Raw genomic sequence first — 22245 nt, 5'->3', positions numbered from 1 at the left:
ACGAGTTTGATATTAGACAGGTTTGATTTATGAATACAGAACTACAACCTATTTGATAACAAAATAGCCTTATTTTAGTGAGAGAGGAGAAAAAAGCAAAACCCACAATCAGAGCACCTTAGTGCTTAGGTCTATTTGAGACATACATTTTATATATTTTTGAATCACAGCATGTATTAATCTTTTAACGAGGAAAAGAAAACCCTAGAACCAGTCTGCTTTGTGGGAATATTTCCCACGATGTTGCTCTTGTGACACACTGCCACACTTTCCCACGCATGCTCATTTAAGCGCGCGGAAAGGCGCGCGCACAGCTGACGGCGCAAGAGGCGGAGCTTGTGGAGCGAGAGCACGTGAGTCCACGCGCCGAAAGTAGGTTACAGCAGCGAGCGAAAAAAGACATTGAGCTCTAGTCCAGGAACGAAGTGGGAAGGCCAGGAGCTACAATATTTCATTGCATACAGTCCACGCTGAAGAATACTTATTACAGGAAGAATACTTATGCTACACGGAGTAAATACAGAAACAATCTTACTAATAACCTATTCGTTTGATATTTTGTTTGTTTCACAGACCAGCTATTAGAAAACATATGAGAGTTTGTTTTATTTTTTATTCAACAGCTCCTTTTTGGAGCGAAAAAGCTTGTTTAAATTCCTCCATTTTATATTAATTAGCCTACCTGGAGATTTATGACAAAAAATTAATACAGCAAGAAAATGAGAGGTAAGTTTATTCTAATAATACTTAAACAAATGTAGAATGTTATTTTGCTAATTCAAGTTTTGTATGGGAATAATGTTAACTGTGGTGGATGCATTACTTTGAAGTAGCCTACTGTACAGTCAGCTCTGAAGTGCGCGTGTTGAAATCAGGCGCGCTTGGCAATGAACGACGACACAGATCTCAGAAACTTCAACGGACTATTTGACCATGACATGCTTTAAGACAAATAACCCACTACTCTATGTCCCCCCTCAAGATATTTTACAAATCGTATTTAGATACTTAAAACCACTGCACTTATAAAGCAGATATTTTTTTTTAAATACATAGGATTCAAGTTTAAATATACATCTATTTGCATGGATATTTGCGTGCCGTTTCCCATAGGCTTAGGCTATACATATATGACATGTAAATGTGTGCCAATCAGTCTGCAGATAAACTTCGAAGGTGATCTGTTTGTTTGTCTTTGCATGCAGGATGACAAGAATCATTTCGATGTAGTTACTTTTTTTCGCCAGCAATTGGCAGCAATCGTTTTTGGTTATGTAAGAGGGGTGGTGATTGAAATGGCTTTGACGAAAAACATTATATAATCGTGTAATCTATTTGTTATTAGGCCTACAGAGATTATGTTCGTTCAGATCAGTTTGCCGTTCTGCATGTAGCCTAGATACTAGGTAGGTTATAGGTTATCTGGCTGAGTGACTATTGTTGGCCATAATGAACTTGAACATATGTAATAATATAATATTAAGATAATACAAATATTTAAAAAATGCTCCCAACCCCTCAAAACTCGAGAGTTCTGATTTCGTGTCAGTTCTAATTGGTGGTGCGCAGCGGGTGTTTGATATCGCGTGTTGAGGGCGCGTTGTTGTTTTCTGCATCCCGGCATGGAGGACTGTGGGAGAGAGTCCACTGTTCCATTGACCTAGTTCTGTCATTGAGGATTACACAGCATTCAGAGAGGTGGTGCAGGATGGGTGGGGACTGTGGAGGCATGGTTTCTGAGGGGTATCGTAATTTCTAAAACAATCCATTAGCCATTACTTCAATCTGAGGACGTTGCCATGTGCAAACCAATGCGGGTTGTGTGTCAACAACAGAGACTTTGCTGATGCATAAGTGAAAACTTTGGCCAACAAGGAAAATTAAACCAATAAAGTTTATTATAGTCCACATATTATTTGCTACATTGGTTATGTTTTTTTATTGATAGGCTACACAGATATCAGTGTTTAACAGATTATGTTATGTATCATATTTCTATAGCAAATTATTTACATAAACTGAAAGATCATCAATCATTAATAATGGGTAGCAACAACCAGTAGCCTACATTCACCTCTCAGCCCTCACTCTGTTTCCATTGTGAGTTTAGCTACTTGATTAAAGCAACCAGAATCTATGTCACCCATTTGTTTTTAACCACTGCTTGCGTATGTAATAGGATATATTATGTAATTCCTGGCTCTCATTCTCTCCAGTGATCCACACCTCTGTGGATATGCATGGTCCCTCAGGTGCCAATGGCAGGACCACTGTAAACTTAATGGATGCAGCCACTGTAGTGATGACTTTTATGAAGTGCACTTCTCCTAAGTGAGAAGAGAACTCTGTCTGCCACACTGTCTGAAGTGGTACAGCCATGTAGTGCATAGTTTTAGCAAAGGATCAAAGACAAAGTAGAGCAGTGGAGGCAGCTCTCTGCTCCCAAGGGCACTGTTGATCAAGCTCAAAGTCATTATCTGTCAGGAGATGTTCACAGTGGGGCTACAGAATGTGTGAAGGTGCCTCTCTCTGACAACTGGCTGCTAATGTTCCACTCCCTGGAGCTTTAACTCTTGCCCTGCCAAGAGTTGATTCATCCTCCTTTGACTCCCTATACAGTATAACTAGACTAGTGCCGGGAATTTTGCCTGACCGGGAAAAAAACAACGGACCCCAGATTAAGGCTATAGGCTACATACAATGAAAAACTGCTGGCCCAAAGTATAGTCTGACTATTTGTTTGGGAGCAGAGTCGTAAAGACATAGAGTTATATATGATGTGTCAAAATGTGGTTGTAGCACAGCCCTAAATATGTTCCAGGGGGGGGGGTGACCACACAAGATTATATGGTGTCCAAAGCAGAGGACAAAAGTACATTTGTTTAAAATGTTTGTTTTTGCAGCTTTTTTGTTACATATACATTTTACGCGCATTTTACGTACATGGTACTTTCACAGCATTCACATAACAAAGATATTGTTTATTTTATACGGACATTATATTTTGGATAGCTAGTACTCAGACATCTCGGGTCATTATACAGTATATAGTGTTTTCAGTACTAACTATTACCAATCATGTGCTTTTTATTCCCAACCCTCAGCTGCTCTCAGCCCATCCCTCCTGTCTCTGTAGACCACCCTCTTTTGATTTCCATGTGCCATACATTTTTCAAATGTGATGTCTTACAGGAAATTTGAACCTTTCTAATCACATAGTATCAACAGATTGTGAGTTATAGATGAAATTTTTTCCTAAGAGTATTATTATATTGTTGACTGATTGACTATGGCTTTCCAAATCGCCCAACACTGCCATCATCACCCAACACAATCATCGCCCGACACAATGTTAAATGTTGTGATTTTTAAGCCATTCCTTAACCTGTTACTCGAAATAAGCTACATGGGGGGAATACCAGAATAAATTATCTAAGATTCTGTCTCTTCGCAGCAAAATATGCAGAGCTAAGATTGTTGTATGCTCCATATATACAGTATATAGCATCCAATTTGTATCTTTAATATATGGCAGACAAACAAGTTCCCTACCTTCTCCCCCTTCCACTTGCCACCTCCATGTTGCGGTAATGTTGCCATCAGTATATAACATAAAGATAAAATAAAGACGGCACTTCTAAAAGCCTGTTTCACACCATAGCATGCTGAATTTGCAAGATAACTTTTCTTTCATTTTGATTTCGGCACAAATTAAAATGTGGCACTGACTCGCCCATTGATTGTTTCAGCATTGTCTCAATGAAGAGTTCGACATTCGACTAACCATGTGTGACATGTACGCGCAGTTACAGTACAAGCCTGCTAGAGTTAGCGGCAGGCAGATGAGCAATATCCACCGTCATAGTACGGATGAAGCCTGACCTGGAACAGCAGAGGGAGCACCCCCGAATCCACATTGACGGGACAGTAGTGGGGAAGGTGTAACGTTTTAAGTTCCTCGGCGTACACATCACGGACAAACTGAAATGGTCCACCCACACAGATATCCTCCTCTGGAGGCTGAAGAAATTTGGCTTGTCACCAAACACACAGACTTTTACAGATGCACAATCGAGAGCATCCTGTCGGGCTGTATCACCGCCTGGTACGGCAACTGCTCCGCCCCTAACCGTAAGGCTCTCCAGAGGGTAGTGAGGTTTGCACAACGCATCACCGGGGGCAAACTACCTGCCCTCCAGAAAACCTACACCACCCGATGTCACAGGAAGGCCAAAAAAATCATCAAGGACAACAACCACCCGAGCCACTGCCTGTTCAAAGCGGGGACCGAGAGACTGAAAAACAGCTTCTATCTCAAGGCCATCAGACTGTTAAACAGCCATCACTAACATTGAGTGGCTGCTGCCAACATACTGACTCTTTAATAATGGAAAAACTGATGTAATAAATGTATCACTAGCCACTTTAAACAATGCCACTTTATATAATGTTTACATACCCTACATTACTCATCTCATATGTATATACTGTACTGTATACCATCTACTGCATCTTGCCTATGCCGTTCGGCCATCACTCATTCATATATTTTTATGTACATATTCTTATTCATTCCTTTACACTTGTGTGTGTATAAGGTAGTTGTTGTGAAATGTTAGGCTAGATTACTTGTTAGATATTACTGCATGGTCAGAACTAGAAGCACAAGCATTTCGCTACACTCGCATTAACATCTGCTAACCATGTGTATGTGACAAATAAAATTTGATTTGATCTAAGACAGGGAATTTTTACTTCTTGCAACTATAGGGGGTGCTGTTCCGCATTAGCATTTTTTGGTCTCCAAATTAAACTGCCTCGTGCTCAATTCTTGATCGTACAATATGCATATTATTGTTATTATTGGATAGAAAACACTTTCTAGTTTCTATAGCCGTTGGAATTTTGTCTCTGAGTGGTACAGAACTACTTCTACAGCACTTTTCCTGACGGAGTCAGATTTCAGAAATTTTGACCCCTGATCTGGGGTCGGTTTTAAGGTGCCTGTAAATGCTATGGAGAAACCGACACTGCCTACGTCTTCCTCTGGGTGTCAGTACGTCATCACGCTTTGAATGGATTCGATTGCGCAATCAGAGCCACTATAAAACACGAAAACGTGGAAGTACCGTTCTCTTCCTGCATGCGTCTTGCGCAAGATGGACATCAGACCTGCCTCCTTCCAAATGGTTGTTTAGCCAGTGATATTTCTCCGGTCATGTTTTTACTCGTTATAGTTGTTAGAAACATCATAATGTAGTTAATTTTAACCGTTTTATAGCAATTTATATCCGTTTAGTGCGATTTTGAGGAATTTCTTTGTCGTGCACTCTGAAACTTTGGGCACGTTTCGGGGTCCCGTTCGATCGTTAGTGGACATTTCGAAGGACAGAGGACATCTATCGACCAAAAGAAGATTAGACCCAAGAAAGGATACATTGCCCAAGAATCTGATGGAAAATCACCTCATAGTAAGAAATATTTAATATGATAAATCGTTGTTCTGTCGAAATATTTTAAACGCATATTACGCCATTTTGTTTGTTATAGCTTCTCTTGGCGAACGCTGTATAAGAAAGTAAGGATAATTTTAGAAATGTAAATCAGCGATTGCATTAAGAACTAATTTGTCTTTCGATTCCTGTCAACCCTGTATTTTTTAGTCAAGTATATGATTAGCTTTCGATTAAACTAGATCACTCTGAAAGATGACGTCTGACATTTTGAGGCTTGATTTCCTACTATTTTCATTGTATAACCACGGTTTTGTATGGCTAAATATGCACATTTTCGAACAAACTCTATATGTATGTTGTAAAATGATGTTACAGGAGTGTCATCGGAAGAATTCTGAGAAGGTTAGTGAAAAAATTCATATATTTTGGCGATGATTACGTTATAGCTCTCTTTGGCTTGAATCGATGCTCTGGTAACGTTTGCACATGTGGTATGCTAACTTATCGATTTATTGTGTTTTCGCTGTAAAACGCTTAGAAAATCTGAAATATTGTCTGAAATCACAAGATCTGGGTCTTTCATCTGGTGTCTTGGACTTGTGATTGAATGATATTTAGATGCTACTATCTACTTGTGAAGCTATGCTAGCTATGCTAATCAGTGTGTGGGGGGGGGTGGGGGGTGATCCCGGACCCGGGGTAGAGGCTCGTGAAAGGTTAAATGTATGTAAACTTCCCACTTCAACTGTATGTTACACTCAAAATGATATATGGCAGTGGAGTAAAATACATAGAGAGCAAAAGAGAAGTGGATGTTTCATACACCAAAAATAACGCCACAAACCACACCCATAAAACAAGAATAAATGCTGAAATTAAATGAAAAACTGTCAAAGCAACGACCAAATAAAAACATTTATCAAAAAAGTATACATTTTGGGAAACAAAAAAAACTGTGCAATCTGGTTATATCATTTATTTTCCTACTCAATATTTAGTATTAACACAGTATCACTGATTGTTACCTAATGTAGCTAGGCTAGATCATCAGTCACCATCATTGGTACTGTACACACTTAAGTCCACTCTCAGTCCACTCCTGTGAATTACTCAATCCTCTTGTGCATATTTAAAGAGTCTGTATCAGCCATACACTCTCACATAATACTACTTTGTGTAGGTAGGCCATGCTGATGTGGAGAGAGGGAGAAGTTATCACTATCGACAAAGCTGTTTCGAAAACAGGTGCTAGGTGGTACTGTAGGCCCCATCAGCAGCCTAGCCCAGAGAGAGGGTTATGTTTAATCAACTAAATGTCCCCTTCACCTTGCAATAAAGCTCTAGGACAAGAGCACTTCACACAAGATGTTCTATGTTGTATATATAGCTTAAACCCTTAACGCATATGCAATGTAGGTTAAACATACAGTGTGTCAAGTAAATACAAAGTGCAAGGTAAATAGGACCTTTGGACTCCCTATGAGCTGTTTAGAGTAAGATAAGAGAGCAAAGTCTCTGACTGCAGGCTTTACTGCTGGGACAAGCAAACTGACCGGCAGAGACTCACACACTGACACAGAGTTGCCTCAGAAGATACCTCAAGATACATGACCTCAGATAACTGACAGTACCACTAACTGCTTTAGGGCACTAAAACTCTAATCAAATCCCACCCTCAATCACAATTGTCTGCAGATTGAGATAGCATGAACATTTTCAGACTTTGACAACACTCCTCTCCCACTTAGTAGATGACTATTACAACATGAGTTATGTCCCTTAATATACATTATTTCTAAACTGGTTCCTCTCTCTCTCTATATATATACAGTGGGGAGAACAAGTATTTGATACACTGCCGATTTTGCAGGTTTTCCTACTTACAAAGCATGTAGAGGTCTGTAATTTTTATCATAGTTACACTTCAACTGTGAGAGACGGAATCTAAAACAAAAATCCAGAAAATCACATTGTATGATTTTTAAGTAATTAATTTGCATTTTATTGCATGACATAAGTATTTGATCACCTACCAACCAGTAAGAATTCCGGCTCTCACAGACCTGTTAGTTTTTCTTTAAGAAGCCCTCCTGTTCTCCACTCATTACCTGTATTAACTGCACCTGTTTGAACTCGTTACCTGTATAAAAGACACCTGTCCACACACTCAATCAAACAGACTCCAACCTCTCCACAATGGCCAAGACCAGAGAGCTGTGTAAGGACATCAGGGATAAATTGTAGACCTGTACAAGGCTGGGATGGGCTACAGGACAATAGCCAAGCAGCTTGGTGAGAAGGCAACAACTGTTGGCACAATTATTAGAAAATGGAAGAAGTTCAAGATGACGGTCAATCACCCTCGGTCTGGGGCTCCATGCAAGATCTCACCTCGTGGGGCATCAATGATCATGAGGAATGTGAGGGATCAGCCCAGAACTACACGGAAGGACCTGGTCAATGACCTGAAGAGAGCTGGGACCACAGTCTCAAAGAAAACCATTAGTAACACACTACGCCGTCATGGATTAAAATCCTGCAGCGCACGCAAGGTCCCCCTGCTCAAGCCAGCGCATGTCCAGGCCCGTCTGAAGTTTGCCAATGACCATCTGGATGATCCAGAGGAGGAATGGGAGAAGGTCATGTGGTCTGATGAGACAAAAATAGAGCTTTTTGCTCTAAACTCCACTCGCCGTGTTTGGAGGAATAGAAGGATGAGTACAACCCCAAGAACACCATCCCAACCGTGAAGCATGGAGGTGGAAACATCATTCTTTGGGGATGCTTTTCTGCAAAGGGGACAGGACGACTGCACCGTATTGAGGGGAGGATGGATGGGGCCATGTATCGCGAGATCTTGACCAACAACCTCCTTCCCTCAGTAAGAGCATTGAAGATGGGTCGTGGCTGGGTCTTCCAGCATGACAACGACCCGAAACACACAGCCAGGGCAACTAAGGAGTGGCTCCGTAAGAAGCATCTCAAGGTCCTGGAGTGGCCTAGCCAGTCTCCAGACCTGAACCCAATAGAAAATCTTTGGAGGGAGCCGAAAGTCCGTATTGCCCAGCGACAGCCCCGAAACCTGAAGGATCTGGAGAAGGTCTGTATGGAGGAGTGGGCCAAAATCCCTGCTGAAGTGTGTGCAAACCTGGTCAAGAACTACAGGAAACGTATGATCTCTGTAATTGCAAACTAAGGTTTCTGTACCAAATATTCAGTTCTGCTTTTCTGATGTATCAAATACTTATGTCATGCAATAAAATGCAAATTAATTACTTAAAAATCATACAATGTGATTTTCTGGATTTTTGTTTTAGATTCCGTCTCTCACAGTTGAAGTGTACCTATGATAAAAATTACAGACCTCTACATGCTTTGTAAGTAGGAAAACCTGCAAAATTGTCAGTGTATCAAATACTTGTTCTCCCCACTGTATATATATATATATATATACAGTGGAGAGAACAAGTATTTGATACACTGCCGATTTTGCAGGTTTTCCTACTTACAAAGCATGTAGAGGTCTGTAATTTTTATCATAGGTACACTTCAACTGTGAGAGACGGAATCTAAAACAAAAATCCAGAAAATCACATTGTATGATTTTTAAATAATTAATTTGCATTTTATTGCATGACATAAGTATTTGATCACCTACCAACCAGTAAGAATTCCGGCTCTCACAGACCTGTTAGTTTTTCTTTAAGAAGCCCTCCTGTTCTCCACTCATTACCTGTATTAACTGCACCTGTTTGAACTCGTTACCTGTATAAAAGACACCTGTCCACACACTCAATCAAACAGATTCCAACCTCTCCACAATGGCCAAGACCAGAGAGCTGTGTAAGGACATCAGGGATAAAATTGTAGACCTGCACAAGGCTGGGATGGGCTACAGGACAATAGGCAAGCAGCTTGGTGAGAAGGAAACAACTGTTGGCGCAATTATTAGAAAATGGAAGAAGTTCAAGATGACGGTCAATCACCCTCGGTCTGGGGCTCCATGCAAGATTTCACCTCGTGGGGCATCAATGATCATGAGGAAGGTGAGGGATCAGCCCAGAACTACACGGCAGGACCTGGTCAATGACCTGAAGAGAGCTGGGACCACAGTCTCAAAGAAAACCATTAGTAACACACTACGCCGTCATGCATTAAAATCCTGCAGCGCACGCAAGGTCCCCCTGCTCAAGCCAGCGCATGTCCAGGCCCGTCTGAAGTTTGCCAATGACCATCTGGATGATCCAGAGGAGGAATGGGAGAAGGTCATGTGGTCTGATGAGACAAAAATAGAGCTTTTTGGTCTAACTCCACTCGCCGTGTTTGGAGGAAGAAGAAGTATGAGTACAACCCCAAGAACACCATCCCAACCGTGAAGCATGGAGGTGGAAACATCATTCTTTGGGGATGCTTTTCTGCAAAGGGGACAGGACGACTGCACCGTATTGAGGGGAGGATGGATGGGGCCATGTATCGCGAGATCTTGGCCAACAACCTCCTTCCCTCAGTAAGAGCATTGAAGATGGGTCGTGGCTGGGTCTTCCAGCATGACAACGACACAAAGCACACAGCCATGGCAACTAAGGAGTGGCGCCGTAAGAAGCATCTCAAGGTCCTGGAGTGGCCTAGCCAGTCTCCAGACCTGAACCCAATAGAAAATCTTTGGAGGGAGCTGAAACTCCGTATTGCCCAGCGACAGCCCCGAAACCTGAAGGATCTGGAGAAGATCTGTAGGGAGGAGTGGGCCAAAATCCCTGCTGCAGTGTGTGCAAACCTAGTCAAGAACTACAGGAAACGTATGATCTCTGTAATTGCAAACAAAGGTTTCTGTACCAAGTATTAAGTTCTGCTTTTCTGATGTATCAAATACTTATGTCATGCAATAAAATGCAAATTAATTACTTAAAAATCATACAATGTGATTTTCTGGATTTTTGTTTTAGATTCCGTCTCTCATAGTTGAAGTGTACCTATGATAAAAATTACAGACCTCTACATGCTTTGTAAGTAGGAAAACCTGCAAAATCGGCAGTGTATCAAATACTTGTTCTCCCCACTGTATATACCCTACAGTACATTCGGAAAGTATTCAGACCCCTTTACTCTTTCCACATTTTGTTACGTTACAGCCTCATTCTAAAATGGATGAAATAGTTTTTTCCCCCGTCATCAGTCTATACCCAATACCCCATAATGACAAAGCAAAACCAGGTTTTTAGAAATGTTTGCTAATTTATTCAAAATGAACATCTGAAATACATTATTTACACAAGTATTCAGACCCTTTACTCAGTACTTTGTTGAAGCACCTTTGGCAGCGATTACAGTCTGGACTCTTCTTGAGTATGACACTACAAGCTTGGCATCTGTATTTGGGGAGTTTCTCCCATTCTTCTCTGCAGATCCTCAAACTCTGTCAGGTTGGATGGGTAGCGTCGCTGCACAGCTATTTTCAGGTCTCTCCAGAGATGTTCGATCGCGTTCAAGTTCAGGCTCTGGCTGGGCCACTCAAGGACATTCAGAGACTTGTCCTGAAGCCACTCCTGTGTTGTCTTGGCTGTGGGCTTAGGGTTGTTGTCCTGTTAGAAGGTGAACTTTCGCCCCAGTTTGAGGTCCTGAGCTCTCTGGAGCAGGGTTTCATCAAGGATCTCTCTGTACTTTGCTCTGTTCATCTTTCCCTCGATCTAGACTAGTCTCCCAGTCCCTGCCACTGAAAAACATCCCCACAACATGATGCATCCACCACCATGCTTCACCGTAGGGATGGTGCCAGGTTTCCTCCAGACGTGACGCTTGGCATTCAGGCCAACGAGTTCAATCTTGGTTTCATCAGACCAGAGAATCTTGTTTCTCATGGTCGGAGAGTCCGTTAGGTGCCGTTTGTCAAACTCCAAGCGGGCTGTCATGTGCCTTTTACTGAGGAGTGGCTCTGTCTAGTCACTACCATAAAGGACTGTTTGGTGGAGTGCTGCAGAGATGGTTGTCCTTCTGGAAGGTTCTCCCATCTCCACAGAAGGAACTCTAGAGCTCTGTCAGAGTGACCATCGGGTTCTTTGTCACCTCCCTGACCAAGGCCCTTCCCCGATTTCTCAGTTTGGCCCGGCGGCCAGGTCCAGGAAGAGTCTTGGTGGTTCCAAACGTCTTCTATTTAAGAATGATGGAGGCCACTGTGTTCTTGGGGACCTTCAATGCTGCAGAAATGTTTTGGTACACTTCCCCAGATCTGTGCCTCGACACAATCTTGTCTCGGAGCTCTACGGACAATTCCTTTCGACCTCATGGCTTGACTTCATGGAACTTGCTCTGACATGCACTGTCAACTATGGGAACTTATGTAGACAGGTGTGTGCCTTAACGAATCATGTCCAATCAATTTAATTCACCACAGGTGGACTCCAATCACGTTGTAGAAACATCTCAAGGATGATCAATGGAAACAGGATGCACCTGAGCTCAATTTCGAGTATCATAGCAAAGGGTCTGAATACTTACGTAAATAAGTTATCTGTTTTTTTATTTTTAATAAATTAGCAAACATTTCTAAAAACCTGTTTTCGCTTTGTCATCATGGGGTATTATGTGTAGATTGATGAGGGGGGAAAACATGTCATCCATTTTAGAATAAGGCTGTAATGTAACAAAATGTGGAAAAGGGGAAGGGGTCTGAATACTTTCCAAATGCCCTGAATATCATCTTATCTCACTCATATTGGTTCCACTTTATTTTACTGCCCACTAATTACCTGGTATTTACCATGGTGCAATGTTTATTTTTACATAATTATTACTTTTTGTTTTCCTAGAGAGAGTGCATTTATGAGAGTAACATACAAATAGTCCTTGGTCTAAACTTGACAGAGTGTAACGGCTGTCATATTCGTTCTCCTCCTCAGACGAGGAGGAGCATGGATCGGACCAACACGCAGCGAGGTATGTAGACATAATGATTTATTAAATGAAGACGAAACACGAAGAACACTTGAATAAACTACAAAACAACAAACAACGTTAAACAGACCTGAACTTGTGAACCTAAAAAACAATGAACGCACGAACAGGAAAAAACGAACGAACGAGACGAGACAGTACCGTGTGGTGTAACAAACACAGACACAGCAACAATCACCCACAAACAAACAGTGTGAACAACCTACCTTAATATGGTTCTCAATCAGAGGAAACGTCAAACACCTGCCCCTAATTGAGAACCATATCAGGCAACACCATTGAACCCAACATAGAAACACATAACATAGACTACCCACCCAGCTCACGTCCTGACCAACTAAACAAAGTTAAACAAAGGAAAATAAGGTCAGGAACGTGACACAGAGCATGACTACAGGTCAAACGTCCCTGACCCATTGATCAAACCAGAAATGTAAGGCCCATGAGAACTCATCATTCTTGACAAAATGTCCAGAAACATTGCTGACATTCTGAACTGCTACGTACTACTGTATGGTCATTGTAAAAATAAAATAAAAATCTTAACTGACTTGCCTAGTTAAATAAAGGTTAAATAAATTAATGGAAAAAATATGGCGCTGTGTGTACTTTACATGCCAATTAATTAGTCATCCATTTGAATTGTGTGAAAAGTTTTCAAGTGTTGAATCCATGAGCACTTTATGTAACTATGTCCAGGCAGCCCATTACACTCCTGCAGGTCTCTCTGGCCATGCTAGGGGTATTAATAGTTTTATGGACAGCTGAAAATGCACTCAAATACTTGACATGCTGCCACAAGTTGAGCACCAGTGTAAGTTACAGGCAGGGCCCCTTCAGAATATACTGTATGTTGAAAATACTCTTGTACTGCCTGGTGTTACATAAGTGGAAAATGGATGGCAATACAGCTGTATTTACTCCACAGTTTCTAAAGTGCTCATTAATCTTTCACTTATCAAACATAGACTGTTTTCTTAAGCCTGTGAACATTTCCATTCCCCTGTCAGTGATTGAATCAGATTTGGTTCCAACTTAAAATAGGAAAGAAAGAAATCGGATAACATGCCTTGCAAGGCCGCCACCCGAAGTACCTCCCCCTTGCTGAATGGGAAAGTGTGTCAGTAGAACAGCTCCTCTCTCGTAGCCTGACTGCTCCACAGCTGAGCGGCATGTGAGTTAACATATCAGAGACAAAGCTATGCTCCCAGGAACCAATGTGAGCGAAAGGGGAGGGGTAGGCTTTTCACAGCATTGCTAGGGTGACCTCCTCCCTGAATGAGTGTTTTCGTGGCGCAAAGCCAGACAGCAGTTATATAACATGGTGAGGGTGGGGGCCAGGAGTGCTGGATGTGGTAGAGAGAGGTTTTTTCCCACTGCCTTTATTTATTTCCTTTTTTGATGAGCTGGTAAAGGGCAGTTAATACTGTTGCTGCCTGCAAATTAAATGTTACCTAACGCCTTGCGTCACTGTAACACAAAGTAGTTCAGAAAAAATCATTCAACACACCCAGCAGTCAAAGCAAACAGAGAAAAAAAACTCTTTTTTTTGAGAGTAGACATTTTATCTTCTGTAGCGGAGGACGCTCTCCTGAAGCTGGGGCTTTTGTTAACCTCTTGACATTTAGTTCACCCTGGAGGAGGAACAGTGCCAGTGAAACTTTATAACCCCAGACCCTAGCTAATGCATATTGACCTGCTACTCTGGGCCATAGGAGGCCCTGCCACTTAGATAAACAGCATAATGAAAAGAACAGCCTGTTTCAGGGCGAGAGGGCTCAGGGCTGTGCACACACTGTTAAAGTTGTAGTCTGTGTGTTCCATTTGTAGATTTTGGCAGGATGCATTCTTCTAATTTCTTTCATCCCACGAGTTGACATTTAAACAATCTTTAATATGAACACATTTTATATTACATTTTATATTTTTATCGCTTGGGTGGAATGTTTTTATCTGCAAATTGTTGCAGATGGGCTTTTGCATTTGATAGTGTTTCTTTTGGGTTCAAAATCAGGGCAGTTGGTAATTAAGATGAAACAGATTAAAAGGTGGCTAATCCTCCTTATTTGATAGCGTTTCTTATGTCTCCACCTCTCGTGTACTTTCTCACACAGTTCTGGCACAATTCACAAGACGATTGAACCATGTCATACTAGAGATTAATAAACCCAACCCAAGACACCATCACAGTAGAATTTATTATCTAGTCTAGGGACTTTTAAAGCACAATCAGTGCTTTCAGTCTGAACACAGCTATTGAACAACTTGTATGAAGCACCAATCAATAATGTACATCCACCTAACATGTTCAAATGTGTTAAGTATGCAATGCACTAATGTGTTATTGACTGTACGTTTGTTTATTCCATGTGTAACTGTGTTTGTGTCGCACTGCTTTGCTTTATCTTGGCCAGGTCGCAGTTGTAAATGAGAACTTGTTCTCAACTGGACTACCTGGTTAAATAAAAGTGAAATTAAAACATTTAAAAAATGTTCCTCCTCTCCTTCCAGCACAAATTGAAGTAATACCCTGCAAGATCTGTGGGGACAAGTCATCAGGGATCCACTATGGCGTAATCACCTGTGAAGGCTGCAAGGTGAGCAACCTCAACCACGGCGTGCCTTGGAGATCTGTTCACTCCACTTGAGTGTTCTATTTTAGTTTTGCGTACTCTCATCCCTAAAGAATACCCTCAGCAAATTCAATCAATATAGATATTTATATATTGTATGCCCTTGTCCAGTACTTCAGCCCTCCCTGCTTCTGTGCCTGTGTTCATGGTGTTTGTGCTTGTGTGTGTGTGTGTTTGTAGGGTTTCTTCAGACGCAGCCAGCAAAACAATGCTATGTACTCCTGCTCCCGGCAGAGGAACTGTCTGATTGACCGCACCAATCGGAATCGCTGCCAACATTGCCGGCTGCAGAAGTGCCTGGCCCTGGGCATGAGCCGTGATGGTGAGTGTCAAACACAAACACAACAAGGTCAGTCCAGAGGGCATCACTGTCTGTCAGTCTCTTCACTGGATGCTAGGGCTCTCTGGGTCTTATTGAAAGGCCATGTGTAGAGTTCATTTATACTGTGTGAAATCACTGCTGGAATCATGCCAGAGACACAGCAGTGATGCTATGGAATTCAATTATCAGTGGATTTGATTCTATATTTAGTTTTATTTTGGCTCCATATGGGCGTATGAGCTCATAATTCATTCCCTGGTTATTGACTGACTCTTTATCTCCTTTGCTGGTACAGCTGTGAAGTTTGGCCGCATGTCCAAAAAGCAGAGAGACAGCCTATACGCTGAGGTCCAGAAGCACCAGGCGTCCCAGGAGTTAGCTGCCGCCCGTGAGGAGGGAGCCGAGGTCGAAGGTCATGGCCGGGCATACAGCAGAGGCTCCAGTGCCGCCCTCAGCGACCTTGACGACATGGCCACTCTGCCGGATGGCCTGCTGTTCGACCTACCCCTGACACCAGAGGGCGCCGAAAGAGAGTACTGCAATCTGGAGATGATAGGGGGCAGCAGCTCCTCCTCTCAGAGTTCGCCCGAACAGAACGGACTGGACTTCGGAGATGGCAACCACCACATCAAGCATGAGTACCAGCTGCTGCATGAGTCCAGCCTGTTCACACACACGCTGCTCAACACTCTACCCGAAGGGTTCTCAATACTCGAGATCGGTAAGTGGAACTGTCACTCTTATCATTATCTGCTTTGTGTCACTATAACGATCACTAGATTGTTTTTCATTGAGTGTGGTTGAAAGCTAACCCATACTTGACTTGTCCATTTCCAGAGCGTATTACTGCTAGTGTGGTAAAGTCTCACATAGAGACCAGTCAGCACGGCAGTGAGGAGCTGAAGAGACTTGTCTGGTCCCTGTACACCCCTGAGGAGACACGCAGCTTCCAGAGCAAGGTAAACATCAATGTCCTGTAGCAGGATTAACTCAGTGGCCTAGTACTCTGTGACCTATATACTCTGACACCCCTATGTGCTATTCCCAATGTCATATATAACATGGGCATCCCTCTGGTCTCTCTTTCAGTCTGCGGAAGTCATGTGGCAGCATTGTGCCATCCACCTCACCAATGCCATCCAGTACGTGGTGGAGTTTGCCAAGCGCATCACTGGATTCCTGGATCTTTGTCAGAACGACCAGATCATTCTTCTCAAAGCAGGTCGGTACCTACTGTTAGGACATTGGAGGAGTGCATTTCATAACACTATTCCATGACCTCAGCTTTCTCTGACCTTAAAGCATAGTTCCTGTTCACACAACCTGAGCATGTATCCATTTACTTCATTAACATGTCTCAGTACTTAATGTTGTAGTATAGTACTACAACATTAATACACAATAGTATATCTGAAAAACATGTGTGTCTATAGTTAGAAAAACAAACTCCAGCATTTGGACTACATTTTAGCATATACAAATCATTTCTCCTAATTTGTGCACACAAAATACTGTATTTGTCACATTTTGCATATAGGGCCACTACATTTTGCATATAGGGCCACTACATTTTGCATATAGGGCCACTACATTTTGCATATAGGGCCACTACATTTTGCATATAGGGCCACTACATTTTGCATATGGGGCCACTACATTTTGCATATGGGGCCACTACATTTTGCATATGGGGCCACTACATTTTGCATATAGGGCCACTACATTTTGCATATACCTGGAGGTTGCTACATAAATGAACAACATATGACGCAAAGACCAAATTCTGTTTCCAATGATTTTGAAGAAAATAGTTATTATTCTAACGCTGGTTTTTCATTATGGGATGCTTGTTCATCATCATTGTTTGAATTGTAAAACAATTTATTTAAAAAAGGATTTTATTGATAATTTATTGAAATACATTTGATGTTATGATATGAAATATATGTATTTTATTGACTGACAACATGGAATTCATGTTTTATTTAATGTTGTTTGTGTGTACATGTTGGAGCATCCTCTGTTCCCTTTTTTTTTCTTTCTCTCTCTGTCTCTCCCTCTCCGTCTTTCTCTCCCTCTCCGTCTCTCTGTCCGTCTCTCTCTCTCCGTCTCTCCCTCCCTCTCCGTCTCTCCCTCGCCTTCTCTCCGTCTCTCTCTCTCCGTCTCTCTCTCTCTCTCTCCGTCTTTCTCTCCCTCCCTCTCCGTCTTTCTCTCCCTCCCTCTCCGTCTTTCTCTCCCTCCCTCTCCGTCTTTCTCTCCCTCCCTCTCCGTCTTTCTCTCCCTCCCTCTCCGTCTTTCTCTCCCTCCCTCTCCGTCTTTCTCTCCCTCCCTCTCCGTCTTTCTCTCCCTCTCGGTCTTTCTCTCCCTCTCGGTCTTTCTCTCCCTCTCCGTCTCTCTCTCTCCATCTCTCTCTCTCTCCGTCTCACCCTCTCCGTCTCACTCTCTCCGTCTCTCTCTCTCCGTCTCTCTCTCTCCGTCTCTCTCTCTGTCTCTCCCTCTCCATCTCTCCCTGTTCATCTTTGTGGTATATTTATGATCTCTTCAGGATGTCTGGATGTGCTTCTGATTCGCATGTGTCGCGCCTACAACCCCATCAACAACACTGTTCTGTTTGATGGCAAGTTTGCCAGTGCACAGACCTTCAAAGCTCTTGGTGAGTCCCCTCTTTATGAAACCAAATCATGAATATTTATTCACACACCCACAAAATTCTAGGTCAACCTTTCATTAGTTTCCGTTAAAAAAAAGGCGTTTGTTTTGATGACACCTGTTTTTCCCCCTGTTTTCTCCCAGGTTGTGATGACCTTGTGGGTGCCGTATTTGACCTGGCCAAGAGCCTGAGCCGTATGCAGCTCTCTGAAGAGGAAATGGCTCTGTTCAGTGCTGCTGTTCTCCTGTCACCAGGTAATCCTCACACTCCCAGTTCTAAATCAGACACTAAGTAATATGTAAGAAGGAAAACCAGCACAGTCTAACTGTGGTTGTCGCTCTCTTTTTCCTCCAGACCGACCATGGTTGAAAGACACCCAACAGGTGCAGAAGCTTCAAGAGAAAGTATATCTCTCTCTGCAGCATTGTCTACACAGATGTGGCTCATCGGAGGAGAAACTGGCAAAGGTACAGACTTGCAGGAGATTATATATTCCTTTATTCCTCAAACAGGCCTTTGTTAGTGGATTTTGAGTGAAATGTGAAAACTTCACATTTTCTGTCTCTTTTCCCTTGTCTCGCTCTCTCACTTCTTCTACCTCTAAGATGGTGTCCAAGCTTCCCATGATGAAGTCCATCTGCAATCTCCACATTGACAAGCTCAAGTTTTTCCGTCTCCTCCACCCAGAGACGGCATACAATTTCCCCCCTCTGTACCGTGAGGTGTTCAGCAGTGAAATCACCTTCCCAGACGCCACAATGGGCTAAAAATCTGTTCAGATATGAAAGTTATTCATATAGAGACAGAAAGATGTAGGGAAGGATAGGTAGAGAGGGAGAGGAACGTGGCAACAGCGAAGCAACCAGCAGCTCAGTGAAAATCCTGCACGCTACACTTTAGGAACACTACTCTGTCGCTTGGACTGTAAGCCAGTCCAGGCTATGAAATTCAACACTAGGTGCTGGGTACTATGCGCATGCTACTTATTTTTGTTGTTGACTAAAACGGTTCTGAGAGCTTGAGATCTCCCTCAAGTTAAAGTCCTCTGTAAAATGAGTATGACTTCTTTGAATGTACCCCACAGACATGCAGCACAGCCCTAGGTTTGAGACAGAGTGTACTATATACCCTACTATCCTGCCCCATGGAGGAGTTGCTGTGTAGATCTTTATTTTATTGCAGTTCTACAGCTCAATTTTAGTTTCTTATTTGGTAGTGCCCATACTTTGCAGTTTTGTATCCTATGAACAAACTGTTTAAAGGGACCAAGATCAAACAGATAGTCGGGCAGATTTGTTTTGCATGCAAGACATGGACAAAGAGACCCAGGGTGTCTATTACCATCCATGCAGACTTGCACACACAGCACTAAGACAAAGCACTTATGCTGACCTATATATGTATTTTTACAGGCACACATTCAGACACTGATATTTTTGAGCTCTTGACTTTATTTTTTTTAATGCAATCATAGACCTCGGTCCCACTACCCTTTCCCCTTGCAAATGCCACTTAGAGAGCGAAAGAGAGAATCACAGAAGTATTTTGAAAGTATTTTTAAACGTTCCTTACGTATACACTTATATTTAATCATGTAAAATAAAATTAGACAGGGATTTATATACAGTGTATATAAAAGGGAGAGATAGAATGATTCAGGTCGTTATTGTTATTGGGAGAGAATGTGTTTTCAATGACTTACCTGGTTAAATAAAGGCAATTAAATAAAGATAAATAGATTCCCCATGACAGTGTGATGAATGTTCATCTGTCAGTCAAAGACTGCCTGACCATATTCTGGGGAACTGGGATGAAAAATGATTAGATTAATAGCACTTACCATCTAAGAGCCCTCCACCCGATCCGGACCATTTTCTTGTGCTACCAAGAATCTCAGGGTTCCAACTCAAAAGACTGCCGATTGTCCTCCTGAATCTAACAGAAGTGGGATCTGTGGGTCCAATACAATACTTTGTTGAGCAGAGAAAGGAAGCAGATGATAAGAAGAAAACAAACAGGTGGCAAACACACTTTCCTGTGCTCCCACATAGGTAACAACCGCAATGGGGAAAGGGGTTTGACCTTTGACCAGCAGGGGGAAGGTGGAGACTCATGCCCTCCCTGTGTGTTCAAGCAGTCTACTGTTTCAGACTGAACTGAAGGTGTGCTGATTTGTTAATGATGCCCTCTCACCCTAACCCTCCCCCCTTCTACCTCACCCTCTCCCAAACACATACCGATGTGATCTCTTAATTTGATCACTGTTGTCGCAGATAATTTACTGCACAACAGTAAATGCAAATTGTAGTGTATTCAAGGTTTAAAAACTCTTATAAAGTTTGTAAATTCCAAACGAAAAATGTATTTACCCACATAATTCACATTTCCTGTTGCTGCAGGATTATTTTCCTGCTGTGAGAAACTGGTCAAATTAAGAGAGTACACCTGTATGGCACAACAAAGGGTTGACAGAGCCATCAGCTACCCCCCTGAGTTAGGGATTTCTACATTCAGATTATAGAGTATATGAGATTTCATAATTTGAAGGACAATGATATACATACAAAAATATGTATTTTATGCAGGTATATTTTCCCACGCTGTTTATTTGAGAACACTAAATCTGCCTCTCTGTCTTCAATGAGCGCAGCCTTTTATTAATCTCTACCAGGAAGTCATAGTTAGATTAACATCTCTATCTTGGGAGAGGGACATCGGGTGTGGCAGGATGTTACTTTTTAACAATTCTTGAAGGCGCTTTTTGGATTTAAAAAAACTTTCACCGCCCACAGTACAAAGCTTGTACATAGACAAGCTGCTGTGTGAACAGTTTGGTCAGAGTGGAATAATTTACCACAAAAAGAGACAATCACTTTCAGGCCTTGGATATTTTCTGTCCAAATCAAATCATATTTTTCACCTTGCACTGCTGGAACAGTGCTCTTCGCCATACTATATATATTAAATAGTTGGCATTTAGGGCAATACACTTTTCTGGGTGCTTACAACTGTGTCATAATGGGACTGTGCTATAATGTCTTTCCCAATTTCAGTTAGGAGGGCCTAAACAGTCCTGGTAGATGGCCTAGTAGACTCAGTAAGCACTCCAGCCAGAGACCTTTAAAAGTACAGCACAAGAGGCCAAGTTCTCTCGACGTAACAACTCTACTTTTACACAGAACTAATATTAACTGACTTGAGTTTATAGTTCGTAAGGCAGGGGAGAAGATTGTAACAAGGTGTAAATGCTTTGTAATAACTTAGATTGTTCTGTATTCATAAAGTGGAATTTGCAGACCTAAAACTGCTTTTTCTGTCTTTGGAGGCAGTTCTCAAGGTGTGCAGTTACATTTCCACTCAGTCACTCAGGGAGATAGCTGGGCTCTCTGTACTAAAGTGTCTTCGTCAGTTAGCCAAGTCAGACACTGCACCGAATAGAAGCCCTCAAACCTTGATCACTGTGTATAGTACATGTTCTTGTGAATGTTGATCACAGAAGTATCAAAGATTTACCCCTGTCTAATATCAATATTATTACAGGACTTTTGAATTGTAGAAGAAATAGGATCTAAAATGTACTGAAAGATAGATTTTAATCTTTGAATCCTGTGTTGTTTTTGTCGTGATCTTTTGTTTCTTAATTTCTATAGTTATCTGTCATTTTTTTTTGTCAACAGTTTAGTGTCCTTTTTGTCAGACAGTTGTAATAAAAAAATAAAAATTAAGAATGTTTTTAAGAATATCTCCATAAAAGTTACACTTTTGTCATGATCCTTCTGTTTATCATGTTTTCATTCTATTATAAGATTATTATTGAAATCAATATAGATTTGAATAAGATATTATCAAATATATTATTAATATGACACATTTAAGAGTTTTGTTGTACAATGGGGATACAATATGTGGATTTAAGAATGTAATAAAAGGCTTTTTACAGTAAGTTAATGCTGTTTTTGTGTTTACTCATGTATTGAAACTAATTAACCCTTGAAATTAGATTCTTCCACAACAGTTTATTGGTATTACATACAGTTGAAGTTGGAAGTTTACATACACCTTAGCCAAATACATTTAATCTCAATTCCTGACATTTAATCAGAGTAAAAATGTCCTGTTTTGGGTCAGTTAGGATCACCACTTTATTTTAAGAATGTGAAATGTCAGAATAGTAGAGAGAATGATTTATATCAGCTTTTATTTCTTTCATCACATTCCCAGTGGGTCAGAAGTTTA

General features: G+C 41.6%; 1 protein-coding gene across 1 annotated transcript; it reads left to right on the top strand.

The window, feature by feature from the left end:
* Positions 1 to 396: 396 nt before the first annotated feature.
* On the top strand, positions 397 to 21952 carry LOC139541067 (nuclear receptor ROR-beta-like). The gene is made up of 10 exons (XM_071345258.1): positions 397 to 726; positions 14916 to 15001; positions 15218 to 15359; positions 15655 to 16080; positions 16197 to 16318; positions 16449 to 16581; positions 17905 to 18012; positions 18153 to 18263; positions 18364 to 18476; positions 18615 to 21952. Exons 1-10 carry the CDS (start codon positions 720 to 722, stop codon positions 18774 to 18776), a joined length of 1410 nt encoding a protein of 469 aa, XP_071201359.1. The 5' UTR covers positions 397 to 719; the 3' UTR covers positions 18777 to 21952.
* The last annotated feature ends 293 nt before the right edge of the window (positions 21953 to 22245 follow it).

Source organism: Salvelinus alpinus, chromosome 16 (genome assembly GCF_045679555.1).
Source record: "Salvelinus alpinus chromosome 16, SLU_Salpinus.1, whole genome shotgun sequence".
In the NCBI taxonomy this organism is placed as follows: domain Eukaryota; kingdom Metazoa; phylum Chordata; class Actinopteri; order Salmoniformes; family Salmonidae; genus Salvelinus; species Salvelinus alpinus.
This window is presented reverse-complemented; position numbering and strand designations above follow the sequence as displayed.

Coding starts and splice junctions, on each gene's coding strand:
- LOC139541067 (XM_071345258.1), top strand. Junction 16,319..16,448: donor CACGCAGCTTCCAGAGCAAG/GTAAACATCAAT, acceptor TCTCTCTTTCAG/TCTGCGGAAGTCATGTGGCA. Junction 18,013..18,152: donor ACAGACCTTCAAAGCTCTTG/GTGAGTCCCCTC, acceptor GTTTTCTCCCAG/GTTGTGATGACCTTGTGGGT.